This window comes from Spermophilus citellus, assembly GCF_964194105.1.
Source record: "Spermophilus citellus genome assembly, chromosome: 11".
NCBI lineage: Eukaryota > Metazoa > Chordata > Mammalia > Rodentia > Sciuridae > Spermophilus > Spermophilus citellus.
The window spans coordinates 49,819,555-49,839,082 of record NC_138192.1 but is presented as its reverse complement, the minus strand read 5'-3'; the positions used below and the strand labels follow the sequence as shown (position 1 = coordinate 49,839,082).

General features: G+C 34.7%; 1 protein-coding gene across 5 annotated transcripts in view; it reads left to right on the top strand.

Annotated features, from left to right (window-relative positions):
* GTDC1 (glycosyltransferase like domain containing 1) overlaps window positions 1-19,528 on the top strand; it is a 397,042-nt gene that overhangs the window by 188,160 nt on the left and 189,354 nt on the right. For all 5 annotated transcript variants that reach the window (XM_081261471.1, XM_081261473.1, XM_081261470.1 and 2 more), the window contains 2 exons: window positions 2,929-3,096; window positions 7,102-7,275. In XM_081261471.1, the coding sequence (XP_081117597.1) occupies window positions 7,142-7,275 (134 nt within the window). In that variant the 5' untranslated portion in view covers window positions 2,929-3,096; window positions 7,102-7,141. The remainder of the gene's footprint in view (window positions 1-2,928; window positions 3,097-7,101; window positions 7,276-19,528) is intronic.

The following is a 19,528-nucleotide window of genomic DNA, read 5'->3' as shown; positions in this document are numbered from 1 at the left end:
TCATCATTTCTCTTCTGTAGTGCATTCCCTTATTTGGGAGGTTTGTTTTGAAAGGTTTCATTCTTTATTATGCATCAGCAAGGAGAGTGGGCATGTAGAAAAAGTGGAGTGAAGGACTTGCCTTTGCTCAACATTTGCTACGGATAGCTCACTTTGAAGAAAATCTTGACCTACGAATTGATGACTGGATATGTCAAGAAACATATGATGCGCTTGTTTTTTTTTATGGAATGTAGAATTTTTTTTTTCTTCTACTTAAGTACTGTTCAGTTCACATTCCCACCAAGTCCATAGTTTTCTAAAGGTCTAACTCACCAAAAATTTGCAACAGGACAATGGATTGCATATATGGAATTTCATTCAGATCAGTCAATTGCTAAAGTACATTTGGCATTTCTCTTTGTAGTTGTATACACATGAATATTTATTAGCAGTAGTAGCATTTTTACTAAGTATTTTAAGAATTAGTTGCAGACATCATGACACTTCACATGTAAATAATTTGAAATGAATATTCTAAGATGACTGCAATAAAAGTATTATATTTAAGAAACTCAAGATTGATAAAAATCTTACTTTCAGCCTATATTCATATTTTCCCTGTTTCCCTGATAATGGCTTTCATTTCTGTTTTTATCCTATTCCAGTATTCCACTCAATGATCAAACACTGGATTGTGTTTTGGAGACTCTTTATTTTCCTTTAAGTTAGATTTTTTTCTTTTATGACATTGATATTTTTGGTTATCCGGCTCGATTATTCTTTAAGCTGTTTGAACATTTCCTCATTGCCAAATTCAGATCAGGCATTTGCAGCAGAAATATTACATTGATGATTTTTACCTATCTCAGTGCATCATATTTGGGAATACATGATTCCACCTTATCCGATTATTGATCATATTGCTCGATTACTTGGTTAAGTTGGTGTCTACCCAATTTCTTCATTATAAGAGGTACCATTTTTTTCCTTTGTAATCAATGTCAGATAGGGGCTGCATTTAATTCATTTTTCTGTTTTGAGTGTGAAAAACATTGAGCTTGCTCAGGACTTAATGATTAAAAATGGGAATCATTGCTTACAATGGCGTAGGTAGTGAGGAGGGGCAGGGAGAATAGGAGTAGAGGAAGATGACTCAATAAGTAGACCCTCGAGATGCCATCCATTCCCCTTTAAGGAAAGTATTGTTTGATTGAAATTAGGGTTTTGTGGTTTTCCTCACTAAGGATCAGATATGTAGATAACTAAATATCTTCATATTTCAGAATTTTCAGTGTAAGTTTTAGAAAGGCTTATACTTTGATGGTGGTGATGGGGATATCTTTGAACAAAATAGGGCATGTTGTGACTATGATTTTACTGCTTGCTTTAATTGTATCTAGCTGAACAGTTTAAAAACTAAATGCACCTCCTTGGTAATAACTTTTTTTTTTTAACTTTAAAGAAATAAACCCTAACATTAGTGAAGCAATGTGGCTTAAAGAGGGATTGTTAGCTTTTGGTCTTATGTGCTTCTTGTGTGCCATGAAGAAGGCACTTGAATTCCTATTTATGATACATGCACTCATTATGTCATCATTCTTCTTGTGTGAAAGGCTAGTGCTGCAGATCATATAAACACCTGAAGTTAGCCATTTGGCTTGTCAGCAAGGGAGGATTTATAGTAGTTGTAATCATGTTAATAACAAGGATGATATTTTGTATTTATTAAGTACAGAAAAAAGCATTTGCAATGTTAGTGGTCCACAACCAATTCAGAGCAGTGCGTAATAAAAAGCACTTCAGGCTTAGAAGACCAGCAGTCTCTGCTTTGCCACTTCCTATCAGGGTGATCCTAGGGAAAAAAAAAAACCCTTAACCTTCCTGACCATAACTTTTTTGGAATGGGAATTCAAGCTCTATGGGTCAAACATGCTGTATTATATTCTAAAGGTGGCATTCTGTTAAAATTGTGCCATCTGAATGTTCTAGCTGCTCAGGGATGGTTTTCTTTTCCTCTTTTGTGTCCATTTGTGGTAGGCATTGCATTAGGGAAACATTCCTAGCTTGTCCCAGATGATTAGTACTCCTTTCTGTTTGTTCCTCTGATACTTTGTGTAAGTCAGTATTCATCCTGCTAAGCTGTCCCCCCCCCATCTTTTCTGTTCTTCCTGTTTTGACCATGTCACCTACTAGACATTTAAGTAAATGCTTGTGAAATGAGAGAATGAATACATACTTGTTTTTATTTAAAAACATGCATAGAAGTATGCTTTCAGTTTCATTTTATCCAAAGACAAAGAATCAACCTTCCTTCCACCTCTTATCTGTGCTTTATATAAGGAATTTTTAGATTGTATATCTGGTGCCATTAGCAGTCTAGTAATGGAGAAGGAAAAAAAATATAAGAATTATGGGATACTCTAAAAGGGGGCAAGAAAAAAATGCTAAGAGAAAAAGACCATACTAGATAAGTCTACTGCATAAATCAAAAGGGTTTATGTCAAAACATGAACATGTGCCATTCCTACTTATATATTGAATTTCAGTAGTTGGTTGCATAAAGAAGTAAAGTGTAATGAAACTGGCAAGCAAAGTATTCCCCAGTCAGCCTTATCTTTGTTCCATTTGTCCTTCAGATAGAGCTTTTCTTGCCTTTTTCAATAAAATCCATCCAGGTTTTTTTTTCTTTTCTTTTCTTTTTTTGCATCTCTCAGTAACTGAGCTGAGTAGACCAATGAGATTCAGGGCTTTTATAGTTCTTAGCAGCTGCTTTTTAAGAGATCAAAACTTAGAATGCTGCTACATGGTATTAGGGCTCAACTATTGATGTGTCCCTAGAGGGGATATGTTTTGCTTGGGATGGGAAGTGGAAAGAGGAGAAAAGGGCAAAAGATGACCCCTTCAAGCATGCTTGGGACAGTAAACCCTAATTTCTTTGTTTCCTAGGATCCTCTTTGCAAGCTCAGTACTTAACCTGACGGAACTGACTGCCCTTCGGCCTGACCTTGGGAAATTGAAAAAGATTCTGTACTTCCATGAGAACCAATTGGTATATCCTGTCAAGAAATGTCAAGAGAGGGATTTTCAATATGGTTACAACCAAATTCTTTCATGGTGGGTATAGGTTGCATCATATTTACCACTTTGCCATATTTTTCTTTATAGATGATTAGCTTTTAAATATGGAAACCTACGTATACTTTTTTTTTTTTTAAAGAGAGAGTGAGAGAGGAGAGAGAGAGAGAGAGAGAGAGAGATTTTTTTTTAATATTTATTTATTTTTTTAGTTCTTGGCAGACACAACATCTTTGTTGGTATGTGGTGCTGAGGATCGAACCCGGGCCGCACGCATGCCAGGCGAGCGTGCTACCGCTTGAGCCACATCCCCAGCCCAAGAAACCTACGTATACTTATAAACACCTTTAGGGAGGTGCAAATGTTTGTACTTTAATGGTACCAACCGCTTATACTTCTCTGGTATATATAAGATCACAGCTACTCCTTTTATAAAATACATAAATGTAACAATCTAATTATATGTTGAACTAATTATGTAACTGTATTTTTCACCACATTTAAAATAGAATCAAAAGGTTGACAGGGACCTTCACCGCTTGATCCCATGATTTATTGTTTAAAACATACTTTTAGAAAGGTCAGTTTGTGAACTCACATTTACCCATTAATTTCACTGTATTCAACTACAATTAAAATAGAAATTTACAGAGAAATAAAAAATTAAAATGTAATAGATTGAGAGATGTTGCCTCCCCTATATTTTTGGTTGTTTTTAAGGCAGAAAATTATGGGAAATGAATCTTTCTGTGTGTGTGTGTGTGTGTGTGTGTGTGTGTGTGTGTGTATTTCCCCCACATTGAGTCTTCTAAAATGACACAGCCTTAAAATACCATGACATTTCAAAGGTGAGGGTCCTTTTCTATTGTTACTTCAACAAAGTATATCTCCTGATGGTTAGTTAATGAAAGAAGTTAATAACAACTCCAGAAAAATGGGACTGCTGTTGTATCCTATTCAAGTAACTACAGGCATCAAATGGACTTGGTGGCAGGAATTGGATACATTTTGCTCACCTTTTTAAACAATTATTAGCATTTGGGATTGATGATGTGTTTTAGCAGACCTTCAACTCTTGCAAGTCTGTTCCATTGTGTAGTTGACATAGAAAACGACTATATGGTAATAATTCTGTGTTTTGAGCATTTTGTAAATGTTTTCCTGCAATCATTTTTACAGGCTGCTTCAATTGTGAAGTAGCAGTGCTATCAAAATAGAGTGGAACTGCTTCACGTCAAATGTCTCATAAAAAAGCAACTGTTTTAAAATTTCATAATAAAATTAAAATACTTTATTTTATATTGAAACAAAGGGAAATATGTTTGAAAAACGAAAATAAAATCATTTTGTGCTTTATCAATATGGAAAACATTTGTAATATTCCTATGATTTCTTGAATTAGCATCATTCTTTTCTTCAGATAGTGTGTGTTTATTACCCCTGAGAAAACACTGGGGAAAAAAATTAAGTCTATTTTTCCTTTTATGGGTGGCTTTAAAGTCAATGGAAGTTATACCCATTTATATCAGGAAGCAAATGCACCAAAAATAATATTTCTGTAAACAGTTTTGTGTCTTTCACTTAGCACAGACTAGATTTTTAAGAATGTAAGTGGTTGGGTTTTAGCTATCTGCCCTTTGAGAACAGATATCTAAAACAAATTTTACCTCACTCCCCTCCCTTCTTTTATAAGAAATTGGTTTTACTCACAGGGAATGAGTCTGTAAAAGCTTGCACACAATTTTTCAGCATTTCTCTTCTTAAGAGGGTAAACTGATAGACAAGCTTGGAAAGAAAGAAGTGAACTTCGTCATCATTTGGCTTCTTAATGGGAAAAAAATGGCTCACAGTTGTCCAGAGGAAAAATAAGAGTGTCCAAGAACAGTCTTGTTCTGATTCTCTTCAAAAAGTATGACTCCTGCTTTCTCAAATGTTTCTTTAGTTTTCTTGCTGACTTCTGCTTTTGTTGGCACTGTCAGATTTCTTCCTTGACTGTGTGGCAGTTAAGGATTTTAAAGATGACTGACATAAGCACTCACCTTAAACAGAGATTTCACTAACCCTCTGACTTATGAACACATGTCGTAACTGTATATTATGACCTCTGGGTCGCTATTACAATATGTGACATATGGTGAAAACAGGCTAGCTGTAAAACATCCTTCAACTTTTGGGATATTATTATATTGGTTTCCTTATTGCTTAGTGTCATGTCAGCACTTCTATGCTTTCCTTTGTTTTATCCATGTTGCAGACATTCCTGTTCCCCCAGATTTGCACCAGGTAAGAACTTTAAAAGAAACAAACAAACAAAAAAACTTGTATGCAAAAGGAATTTTGGAGGAAAATTGTGGAGGTGGCATGATAAGATTTTGCTCATTGATTTTTTTCATTCTACTATGCATTAATAATAGTAAATCTGGCTGTCCCAGGAAATATGGTATAAATGAAATTGAGGATTTGGTAAGGCATTCCTATCCTATCTATAAGCGATACTTATTTTATTGTGTTTTACATTGCTATGGACTTTAATGTTTTCAGTGTTATTGATCTGTCATTTTCGGGGTGAAATAAAATTGCTGTATCTGTTTATCTATATCCTTTTTTGGAAGTGTTTGGATGCATTTCACTGAGATCCAGTGACACTGAATCATTGGTTAAATGATAAGAAGTCATTTTCAAAAATCCAAACAGTGATTTATTAAATCAGTTTGATTCATACTACACATTCAGGTTCTATCCAGCTCATCCATGATTCTCAATTGTGTTCACTCGTGTCCAAGTAAATATTACAGGCAATCTGAAAACTGCCGATATGCTTATATCACATAAAATTTGCTTTCATGTTTTCCTCTTCAGTTTTTTTAGCTTTTCCTTTTTTAATATTTTTATTAGTACATTATAGTTATACATAATAGTGGGGTTTATTCTTTACAAAAATCATACATGCATGGAATATAATTTGCTACATTTCAGTCCCAAGTACTTCCTCTTTCCTTCTCCTTCTACCTCCCCCTCACATTTTCTTATAAAAATATTTTTTATGTTATTTTTGTGAAATATTGAGGAGCACAATCTTATTTGTCAAAAGCAATAATCAGTAGTATATTTGTTTTGTTTAATTCTAAAAGTTGTGGTATTGTGTTCATTGTATATATAATGAGTAGGACAAATGATATGTATTTCTAGTCCATTTCCACTAATTTGTCTACTTCTCTGATGACCCCAAATATAATATAGAGAAATAAGTTGATTTGTAGAGATACTATTACCCTTCCCATGTAATTTCAGAACTTTAAAAAAATAACAGTTTCTTTTTTTTTGCTATTGAAGACTGAACTCAGGGGCACTCAAACCACTGAGTCACATCCCCAGCCCTGTTTTATATTTTATTTAGAGATAGGGTCTTACTGAGTTGCTTAGTGCCTCACTTTGGCTGGAGGCTGGCTTTGAACTCATGGTACTCCTGATACAGCCTCCAGAGCCACTGGGATTACAGAAATGTGCCATAAAAACATAACACAGTTTATTGAAGCAATATCTAAAGCAGAGAATACACTTACAGACTTTGACCAAAATGTTTTGAAAATACCACGGCCTAGCTTGAATGAAGGTGGCAAGAAGTCCAGCAAACATTCCCTTCTTAATATTATAGTATAAAACAAAGTATATCGTTGACAGAGAAACTCAATCTTGGCAGATGGGCTACAATTAAAATTTTTTTTTCTAAATTAAATATTGTTGGTAATGTGGAAAGTTCCGGGCATTATGGGGAAGCATGTTTTGGTTTGAAGTCCCATGTGATCCCACTGAATCATTAAATTTGCCTGTTGTCTTTCCTCCCTGTTGCCACCAATCCAACTTCCCATGATACAACACTAATGAAACTCACTTATCTATTAATAGAGACATTTTGAGAAGTGTTCTTTGGAATCCTGAAGTACAATGTAAACTATAATTAATACACAGAGGTTTTAGGCTTATAAAAAATTCTCTGAATGAATCTGAGTTTATCATTTGCATTTATTTTTTTTTCCTTTAAAGCCTGGTGGCTGATGTGGTGGTATTCAACTCAGTTTTTAATATGGAGTCATTTCTCACTTCCATTGGAAAATTTATGAAGCTGATTCCTGATCACAGACCCAAGGATCTAGAAAGCATCATCAGACCCAAGTGCCAAGTTATTTACTTTCCCATCAGATTTCCTGATGTGAGCAGGTCAGTGTGTTTGACTCTGTTCTCAATATTGTATCATAAATTACTTCTCAAATGTATAGAAATCGGTGTTTTTTCCTGCCAATTTTAACAAATTGGTATAAGCATGGCTAATAGAGAGTTGAGTTCTTTCTCACCATACTGTACTTTATTAAGATTTTCTAAGTGTATGTCCATTAGATCACTGGGTGGTTAGTTCAGACGTTGAATTCTCCCTTTCTTTACTGTTATTTATTTACCAAAGTAGGTTGCTTTGGCTTTTAAAACTTACTGTCAAGTTTTCTTTGTTTGTTATTTATTAAAAAAGTCATTGTCAAGCATATTTGTCAACTTTTATATTCAGCCTTAGAGCCACTGGTTTAAATGCATAATAATAACTCTTTAAAAAAGTAATGTTAAAACCTCATTTTCTGGATGACTTTTCAGTTTCACTGCTATTTTCCTCTAATCTTTTTCTTTCTTCATTTTTATTATTTATATTATCTTTATAATGAGTTAAGCCTTCCATATTGGGTTGCCAATATACTTAATTGCCATTTCTCTTTCTCATTTGCTAAGGACATTTTTTATTACCCTTGTTACTGGGCCCACCCTGAATTAGCAATGGATGATGTGGCTCTAAGGGAACATTCTGGAATCCCTTTTCACTTTCGATTAAAACCTAGCAAAACTATTTTTACTACTATCAGGAATATTTGTCCTATGTGAATACAAAGGTTTTTTTTTTTTTTTTTTCTTCAGTGGGACTCACAGTAGCTGGGTATGATGCTGTTTTGTAACTGCATCCTTAGAAGAAGTTTGGGGACAGCTGTTTCTACCCCATCTTTGCAATGAAGGCCAGAGATGATTTAATGTCCTTAGGTGCTGTGCAGAAGGTCAGCATTAGCCTCTGTGTTCTAGATTTACTGAGTTCACCCAGATTTTGCTGTAGGGTCAGTCGTCCTAATCTGCACCCCTAATGATGATTTATGTGAGTGTCTTACTAGTTAGTATTTCATCTACAAAAAAACTCCCCATACCAAATCAAGTTAATGAGTCATAAAATTCAAGTTAGACCACCTTGCCCAATCCTTACTTTGTGCATAGTAGAAAACAGAAGCCCAGAGAAGTAGAGACTGTCTTGCAATCACCCTGTAATTGTCACAGACTGGATTAAGTTTAGCTTCCATAACTTTTGATTCTAATTTCTGTTTAATGTTAAAGCTTCCTCTCATTATTGGTCATTTATTAATAATATTTCATGATTTATTTGCCTTTTTGATAACTATAAAGCTAAATGCAACCATAATGACAATCAATTTTCAGGTGTATGTGTGTGTGTGTGTGTGTGTGTGTGTGTGTGTGTAGGCATGTGTTTTCATATGTGTGTATAGTCATATCTTCATATGTGTGAGGGATTTGTTCCAAGATCTAAATGTCAGGGATATCAAAATCTGCAGATACTCAAGTTCCTTATGTAAAGTGGCATAGTATTTATATTAACATATATACATCTCCCCATATACTTTAAACCACCTTTAAATTTCTTGTAATACTTAATACAATATAAGGGCTGGGCAGATAGTGATTATATGGCATTAGTCGAGCAATTACAACAAGAAAAATGTCTGTGTATACTCAGTACAGACATATTGCTTTCTTCCCAAATAATTTGGATCTGCAGTTGGTTGAATCCCTGAATAGGAAACCCATGGATACAGAGGGCTAACTGTATGTGTGTGTGTATATATTTCTGTAGACATAGTTTTCTTATGTGTGATGGGAAAATTTAATTTTTGAAAGCTCTTATTGTTATACTTTACACTTATTATTCACTGGAACACAGTAATGAACCTGAATTTTTAAAATATTGGGTTTGTTTTTAGAAATAAGTTTTTTAAATTTGTTCAGAGATAGCAATGTACATCTGTAAGTGAGTAGGTAGTTATAGCTCATCTTGTTACTGCTCTAAGTTTCTAAGTAAATAATGTGTTTTAAAATTCATTTACATCTAATATGTTTCTATAACATAATATGTTTAATACACCTATGGCAATTGAATAGTTTATTAATTTGAATCATATTACCATAAAGGAATCTAGCTAAATAGAAGAAGGTTAAGAAATATTGTGGCCAAGATAACATTCATAAGCAAGGTCTTAGCCCAGAGTGTTATTTGAATTATTTTCAAATGGTAATTTGCTTTATACAACCCAAACTCATATAGTGTAAGTAAGTGATTATTTGCATGAATGACAATCATTCTAATGCCTGCAGTTTTAAAAGCTTATTATTTTGTTGAGATGTTGAAAAATATTTAGCAATTCCAAAGGCAAAATAACCAAGGTGATTAAAAAAAAGACTTCTGAATGCTTCTCTCTCTCTCTCTCTCTCTCTGTATGAGTGTGTGTGTCTGTGTGTGTGTGTGTGTGTATACACACACACACACTATTTGGTCACGGTAAAATGGATTTAAATAAAAATAAAGCAGGAGGCTTAGTGGTAGAGCTCTCACCTAGCACATGTGGGGTTCTGGGTTCGATCCTCAGCACCACATAAAAATAAAATAAAGGTATTGTGTCTAACTACAATTAAAATATTTAAAAATAAAGCATAAGATGGAGTTAGATTATTAATATAACATCCTATATGTAATATAATAGATATTAATCAAAGAAGAGGAAAGAGCTACTTTCCCAGCAAAAATAGTGAGGATTGATACAGTTGATGTGTGTTGAAACTCAGAGCATGTCAGTCACTGAGGCACTCAGTATTATTGGGCTTGTGATACCTTCTGTTATCTATTACTCTACTAACCCATCTCCTGCCTTACTTCTAAAGTCTAGAAAAATGATAACAAGAGTGATTATTCTCTCAACAGTATTCCATTATCCATATTAAACATTTGAGGATTGGAAAGCTCTTAAATACTGTTGTCACATATACATCTATTTTAGTCTTAACTCCCACTTTCTAACTCTGTGATTTTTGCCAGACTCAGAGTGACCCAGAACCTAGGTTCTTTAATAGTCATAATTACGTTTACCTTGTCACTTCATAGGGATGCTTTAGAGAATAAATGAAATGATGTTTGCCAAATGTCTAGGATAGTGCCTGGTATGAAACAGACCCCCAGTAAAATATTATTTTGTTTTATTAACTTCCTTACCCCCACTAATGTGTAATTTGGCACATCTGTTGTCTTCTGCATTTAGTGTGTTATTCCCATTCAACCTCCAGACTTCTGTAATGCACACAAGAAAATAGAGTACTACTCTGCCAAAAGGTTAGTCTAATACAAATAGAGAGGTTGGTTTATTTGTTTTCTTGTCACCTCAACTGAAATATTCTTTGACCTTACAAGAATGTACCATCCATCGATTAAGTGAACTTTTTACTTTCATTTTGTTCTTATTTCTTCCTTATTTATCCAGCTTAACTTCCAAATTCCTTTATCATATTTATTGTCTTGCATATGATCTCAAATCTTTTACATCCTTGCTTCACTTCTCTCCCCAGGTCTGATTAAATCCATTTCTTCACTTACTTTTTTTTTTTTTTTTTCTTTAGCCTTGCCGAAACAAGGCCTCAAAAAATTGGTATGATCAGTTGGTTCCATTGTTCTGGGCCTGTGGTAAGGTAGAACATGATGGTGTGGAGAATGTGATAGAGCAAACAGTTTACCTCATGCTAGTCAGGAAATGTGAGGATGTGGGTGGGGACAAGATATACCCTTAAAGTAGTGACCTACTTTCTTTTTTTTTTTTTTTTTTTTTAAAGAGAGAGTGAGAGAGGAGAGAGAGAGAGAGAGAGAGAGAGAGAGAGAGAGAGAGAGAGAGAGAATTTTTTAATATTTATTTTTTAGTTCTCGGCGGACACAACATCTTTGTTGGTATGTGGTGCTGAGGATCGAACCCGGGCCGCACGCATGCCAGGCGAGCGCGCTACCACTTGAGCCACATCCCCAGCCCATGTGACCTACTTTCTCCAACTAAGCCCCACCTCCTAAAGTTTCTTCACTTACTTTCTACCTGCACTCATAGAACTAAAGATGACTGGAAACACACAAACAAACAAAAAAAATCTATCTGTACCTTTTAATGTGCTCTGAATTTGTACTCCTAATTCCACACAGATCCTTTGGGCCAGCTGCACACATACCACACTTCCACATGTTTAGGTGGTAAATCATTCCTTTTCTTTCTTTTTTTTTTTTTTTCATTTCCTTTTCTTTCTCTCTCCTTTTCTTTTAGAAATCTCCAAGTCTTCTATGTTCATTCTCAGTTGATGTTTGAGACTATAGAAGCAGTCAGAAAGAAACTTCTGTATAGTGACACAGTGTCTGCCCAGTTGTGTACTTCTGGGTGCAGATTCTCCTTCTTCACACCCGTTGCTATGGATGAATTGCCCTTGGTTCAAGCTAAGGACGCATCTCCACTTCTTTGAGAGAACCCATCTTTCTCACGTACTCATGGCCTATTGTTTCAGGAATTTTTCGTTCTATGTTCTTCATTAATAATTTTCCTCTTTTCTGAATCATTACTGTTTTTTTTTTTCCTGGTTTGTTCCTATTAGTATACAAAAAACTCTACTATTTCTCATATCTTAAAAAAAAATCTCTCTTTAAGGAAAAAAAGAAAAAAAAAGAAGCATCTCTCGTGATTCCATTTCTCCCTTTTGCTAATGCTTCATTTCTCTACTTCTTTTGGTAGCAAAACTCACCAAAATTGTTGTTTATACTTATTGCTTCCAATTTCATTTTCACTGTATTCTGTCAGAGCTGTTAACACTGACTTTTTGTCAGGGTCCTCAATGAGCTCCATACCTGTAAATCCTTTGGTCAATCCTTAGTACCCATCCTTCTTAATTTACCAGCAGCATCTGACACACTATGGCACATTCTTTAGGTGGCTTCACATGGGCAGCTCCTTCTCAGGCTCCTTGGCTAGTTACTCCTCATCATCCTTTCTTTTTAACATGAGCTGCCTTTGGCACTCACTCTGTCTGCTTAAGGAATTGTTGGAGGAAAAGCCCAAGATTGAAATGAGAAGAAAAGATTCATAAAGTCAACAATGAGATGATTATTCTGTGCAACAAAAGGAAGACAGTGTAAAGAGATGATTAGAAGTAAATTCAGAGCATTGAGATTAAGTGAGGTGATGTTTGAAAGTGACCTTGAATTCAACAATTTAAGAGTCAGTGGTACCCTCCACCTCCTGAGTTCTTTTAACTCACAAAAACATTATATGTATATTTCTCTTTTTTTTTAACCTGGTAGCCACAAAAATATAGGTCTAGTTGCGATATCTCTTTATCTCTGTCTGTCTTTCACACAAAAACATATATACACATGGACATACATACAAATAGTTCTTCATTTTATGGATGAAGGGGACCAGTGTGGCCCAGAGAAGCTATATGTCTCCTTACAATCACACAGCTAAATACAGGCAAAGCAGGAACTAGAACTCATATCTCAAAATCTCCATCTATTGCTCAGCCCACCACTGATTGTTAATGCAATTTTCAGAGGTCTTGATTATCTGATGTTTTAGCTGACAGCAGATTAGCAGCACCAAATTGGGGGTGTGATAAAGGCAGGCACACTGACAGCAGTAAAAAGTGACAGCTGAGTGACAGCTTGACAACAAGGGAGGAGAGAGATAAACTATTTAAAAAAATATATGGGAAGTGAAAAAACATAGCAGCCTGTAGCCATTCTATGTCAGGGTAACCAACTCTGCACATCAAATAACCCCTGCAGACATTTCTCCATGATTGTACAGCTTGTACATCAAAAGGATGACTATGATTTATTAAGAGAGATTAAATGGTAACCAGTACGTTTCATTTTAAGAATGTAAGGAAATGTGTAATCCACTTTGGGCAGCAATTATGAATGACACCAAGTAGAGGTAAATATTATCCCTTACCCCTAAGATATGCATGAGGTGTTTTCATCCAAACAATCAACATCTTAAGGTCTTTTTGTGCAGTTGTAATATCCTTAAGCTTTAGGTGACCAGAGGATATTTCAATATGCTCTTTTAAGATCTCCTTGATTAGAGTTTTGCCACCGAATGAATCTCCCTTTTCTGTTGGGTTGTGGAAAGAAATTCCTTTTGTTGGGATTGCCAGGTGATTGATGGTCAACAAAGAGTGTTTTTCAGTATTATTATTAGAAGGTAAATATCTTCTCAAACTCATTCAGATGATATGGTTTACTGGAATATATTACAAAAGACTATTCCTATATTAAAGGATATACATTTGTTTGAAAATTTAGACAATTTTACTGTGTGTTTCAAGGCCAATTTCAAATGGAAATTCTTGTTCATAAGTGTGTGATATAGAGATAAAAGGAAGGAATCCTGCAGCCTGCTGAGGTGGATGTTACTGAAAGTCAGTATTTCTTCACTTCATATCATGACTGCTAGGAAAACACTAGCAGTCATAAGAAAATTTCAAATGTCTAGAGTTTTGTGTGAGTCTCAGTTGTACAAAATTGGAATATCTGAAGAATTTTCAGTTTGCTTTCTGACAATCATCTTTAGAAGATAGAGCTAACCATAAACCTATCCTTATTGAATATTACTTTAAGCCCTATGTTGTGCTTGGGATGTGATACATATTTTAATATTTTACTTTTTCTACAACTCTAAAAGTTATTTCCAATTAATAGTTGAAGAAACTGAGATATAGAGAATCTAAGTAACTTTTGACCATACTCACATGTATGCAATATAGTAAAGGTAGAACTAGAAATCAAAAAATGCTTAAGCTATTTTAAAATTGAAAATCATAACTGTCTCGCTGTACTGCTCCTTGCATAAAGAGAGTCCTGGTCCCTAGTATTTGACTTTTGACTAGTGAAGAAGAAATAGACAAAAGAATTGACAGGGAGTTTGGATGAAAGTGAGCATGTTGTGGTAATGTTATGAAGGAAAGGACTCAGGCTTTAGAAAGCAGACTTTTAAAATATTGAGAAGATGCTTCAAGAGGTATAAGAAATTTTGAGAAAGAATTCTGATAGTATAATTGAAAATGGGCCTAAAGAAGGAAAATAGAAGGAAAACTTTAAATAATCAGCTATGGGCTGAGATTGCAATTTCATGTGTGTAAGAAAACCATTTTGTTTTCTGTTTCTAGTTACCTCTCATTTATCCAAACTCTCTTGCCTTAGGTTTTATCATGAAATCTTAGAGCATTACAAGGCAGAGTCTGATCCTTCCCATTAGATGTTAAGGGCGGAGTAGTTCGCATCCACACAGCATTAGTCTTTTTCCATCTGTACCTCCTACAGGGTTTGTTAGTAAGGGAGCATCCATGATTTTTGTGAAACTATATTATCTTCACTCCCAACAAACTGGATAATATAAGAATGTATTGTAGAAGTGCAGCAAATTAAAAAGTAGCATCACTTATCCTTGAAATAGATCAATGTTTTCCCAGTGAATTCCATCAGGGACCCATGCAAAGGGTGTGTCCAAGTGGATACCATGTTCTTCAAATAATATTCAATGGGATTAAAATTGAAAAGAGACATGTTCATGATGTCAAGATTGGTATTCATATATATTTATCAGTCACCTACCTTCTTTATTCCATTACATTGTGGATAAAAAGTTTACATTTTTTTCATATGGTTATACATAATTAATGTAAAAAAGTCAACTATATGTTTTCTATGGAGACCTTTAAAAATCAGTCACATACTTATTTTTTAAATGAAGAGATGAATTGAAACCATATCCTTAGGAGTTTAAGTTTGGACTCGAAGCAAATTGAAGCAAATGTACTTACTATAGATAAAGTAATATATACTTTATCTGAGTTTTAGGTCCAATTTAGTCACCACAGTATCAACCTTGCTGTGATCACTAGGATAGAATTTTATCTATTTCAGTTATTATTTCCTTGTTTAATCCTATTTTCCACCATATGGAACTGTCAGAATTACACAGAAAAAAAAAAAAAAGAGTAGTTGTACCTCTGAAATTCCTTGATTCATAGTAGATTTTACATCCCTGGTATGGAAATTCTATAAAGAACATCTCCACTTTCCTACTTTCTACATTTTTTAGCAGCCAAAGAGAGAGGGAAAAGATGTTGGTCACTGGGGTAATCTCATTTATTGAGTCCTTAGGAATTTCTCTGAGGGCTTCTCTCTTCCATTTCCATGTAGCTTAAACAGTGAAGACAAAACAGAGGTTTATGGACTTTTCCTAACTAATTTAGAAACAAAAATGGGGAATTTTAAAAACAGTGTGAAAACTTTAAATGAAAACTCTCAGGCTGTGCAAACAAAGGCGAGGAGCCTAAGGGCTTTTTGAAGAATTCTTATTAAAGAAAACACTATTTTACATTGCAAAGCAGATGTGTCAGAACACAACAGCAGATCTGTAATTTGAGAATTTGTGGATTGATAGGACAGAAGGCAGCCCCCATGCCTCCCCACCAAAAACTTTTTTTTCTGCCATCAAGTGTTCTGCATTTTGGGGAGGCGGGGTGCCAGAAAACACCTTAATCTTCTTACCACATGTGGTCATATTTCTCAGATATTTTGAGAAAGTATTCATGTTAGACATATACTAATACATATTTGTAAAACTATAAATTGTAAAACTACTTTATGAAATAATATAATAGGTACTGAGTTGAATATCAATGTAGTAGAAGAAAAGTTTTGTTTTTATAAATTTAAACATATGCATATTTGTGAACAATCATTTTGGCTCTTAAAAATGAATGCAAAAATGTGTTTCCTTTGTATGTCATTTTATTTTTTTTTAATAGAATCACATTATGGAAAAAAATCCTTTTGTTAAATCATTCCAGTGTTGAATACCATTCACCATCATGGAATCTCCTTTATAACCAATAAAAATATTTCATGCTGCATTGGATCCCAACCATCTTCCTTTTACTATTCTTGTTGAAAGAAGAGATAGTTTGCTTTTCAGTACACATGTACACACACATACCCATGACGTTACACAGAACAAACTCTTGTTTGCTCCAAATGTATTTTTAATGAAATTATCATCCATGTGAATGGCTAATTCCAACACTTAGGTTTCTGCTTTCTTTGACTTAGGAATGACCCCACTCAGAAATGCTTTCTGAGTTCAACAGCAACAACAAAAACTGTGCATTGCATTATAGGAAATTTTTCCTGTTTTCAAGTATAGAGAAAAGATTTTACATCAAAATCTTGATGTCCATTTTTTTTCTTAGGTTCTTGCAGACCTGTCTTAAGAAATCTGGGAGATAAGATGCAAAGGCTCTTACAGAAGATGGTGCAATGAAATAACTGCAAATCAGAGAATATACCAAGCTAGGGGCATCAGTTCAAAAGCAGTAAGGAAGAAGGGCTTCTACCAAATGATGAGAACAAATATCATTGGATAAATTCAAGACACAGTTGATGAGAGTTCAGTGAAAGGCCCACTTAGGCTCTTTTCCCTTCATCAGGCTCAGAGCACAATGACTGGTCATCATTGTGGAGACATCAAGGCAAGAACAGTTTATGCCTTGTATACTCTATTCGTTAAATGAGGGCTATGGACAGTGCATATTAGATCACAATTACGTCATTATGATATTTGAAAGATTAAGCTTTTAAAAATGCTCTTATATTCCAAACACTCTATTTTTAGAAATGCTGAATGAAAGGTTAGTCAGCAGTGTGATGTAGCAGGATTTCAGTTTGGCTTCTGCCACTTAGTATTGCTGTTCAGCCTAGAGTAAATCACTTAACCTGCCAAGCTTCAGTTTTCCAATTGGGAAACAAAAATTGGAATAGTACCCACCTCTTAGGTTTTAGCATGAGGATTGAGGTGATTATTGTATAATGTTCTCACTGATCACAGCACCTACAACTTGACAAGTTTTCATTAAGTATTAATGACATTATTAATCCTCTGATCATCAGCATTTTGGTTATCTATTGACAGGGATTTTTGCAAGCTTACCCAGTTATCATGGCTCTAATCTCAAAAGTGAGGGCAACAAAATTCTGAAAAATCTAGTAATTTTATAAGACAATCAAAGATATAAAGTTTACCCCTAATTCAAATAAATAAATAAAGGAAGAGACTGTCTCATATCCTATCGACCCACATGACAGCAGCCAAACAGTTTCATCTGGAGGCATAGGTACTATGTCATATGGCAGGGAATGTCTCTTGTACACTGGCTATATCTACCCATCAACTATAATAGGTACACATTCCATACAAGTGGTTAAGGATGGGTGAACCATTCAGTACAGAAGTAATTTTAGTTGTTCAGCATTCTATTTGAGAGTGCTATGGGATGTTCTAGAAAGTTTTTCATTAAATATTAAAAAATTTGGAATGTGCCATTGAACAGTAAGCTACCAGAATAATCTCTTACCTAAAATGGCTCATTCCCTAAGAAATTAGAGATAAAAGACTTTTTCATATAGAAAATCCTTTAAGAATCTACTTTAAAGTAATTAGGTTCAACAAAACATACTCAACAGTAATTAATTCTTTGAGGTTTTATATATGCTGTTGTTCAGCCAACATCTATTAAAGGCTTGGTGTTTGGTAAATATAGGATATTCTGGTAGAAAATGATAGAGGATACTTAACCTTTATGTGGGGGAACTATATAAGAGTAATAGGCATGTTCAAGTGTCTGTAAGTATAAGAGAGGAAAATAAATATGCTGTTTGTGGCATTTGAGCTGAGCATGTAAGATGTACTAAGCTTTGGAAATAACAATAATGGCTGTCACATTATTGTTATTTCCAAATATCAACAATAATATTATTGTTATTTTCATTATTCAAGTGCTTTTTCTGGGCATGCTGTTTATGTACATTACTTCTTGTCTTTATGAAATCCCTGCAGACTAGGTACTACTGTCCTTATTTTGCAAGTGAGACAAGTAAGGTTCAAAAGGTTAAGCTTGCCTGAAATCCCACAGCTACCCAAACTGTTCGGCTCTAATTTGTGCTCCTGCTTCTTCCTATTAAGGAATGTGGAATGGGTTAGGATGAGTGAGAAGGCATGTTGTGAAGAGAGAGAATAGGTACACATATTTGTGAAGTGAATAATTGTTGTCTCTAGAAGAAATACAATACCTTTGAATGAGTTGTGTGAAGACCAGAGATGGGGATAAAAGTTGAGGAATCTGGATTTTGACCTGTATTCATTAGGAAGCCATTATATTATAAAATGAGAAATTTGGTGTTGATAAACAGAATGCTGATGGAAAAGGGAAGAGGCAGCAAAGAAACAAGAGAAACACTGTCAGAATAGGTTATCAGAGAATTGAACCAGGAAAGTGGCATTCAGATGAAAGGGAAGAAATTCGAAGGAATACACTGACCATAAACTTGGCATGTCGATGAAGCAATTTATTGATTAAAGGAGTATTGGAGTGATTTTTTAAAATATATTTTTAGTTGTAGTTGGACACAATGCCTTTGTTGTTATTGTTGTTTTTAAATTTTTTTGTTTAACGTGGTGCTGAGGATCTAACCCAGCTCCTTGCATGTGCTAGGTGAATGCTCTACCGCTAGGCCACAACCTCAGCCCCTATTGGGGTGATTTGAAGAATTGATTATGGTGGCTAAGACAATATATATACTATTAGAATTGTTGGTGTAAAGCTGGTGAATTCAGAGTTGTGTAAATTGAATCTGAGGTGTGAGGCTCATGTAGATGGAGCTGAACATCAAGGGTCTCTCTTGCCTCAGTGTTAGAGTTTAGAACTTGGTGTGGTTTGTTATATTGAACAGCCATTGCAGAAGTTTTTGTTGGAGTTGCTTTTCCCTTTGACTCACTTGACATTACTCAGTTTGTTGCAAATAGAAACAAGATAAGTGTTGCTTTTTATTTGCTACTGTCTCATAAAAATTGAGTATAAAAATTTTAAGGATATCAAATCCTCTGTACTCTTATTCTCCTTTTAATCTTCCCAGAGTTCAATAACTGAATCACTTGCAGACTCTTTGAATAGGAAATCTTGAGATCCAGTGCTGTGTGATGATAGGGCAGCATGGTATATTGCCTAAGAAAGTGTCTTTGATGTCGAACCAAGCTGTGGTTCAGTACCATGGCTATTGCTAACCACTTGGCTGACATTAAGGAATTTGCTAGAACTCACCCACCTCTTTTTATCCCCTCATTTGTGAAGCATGGAAGTAATATCAGTCTCATTGGCTTTTTGTGAGAACCAATGAAGTTCTATGTGTAAGGTATTCAGTAAAACACTTAAGGTATATTGAGCATTAAATAAAAGT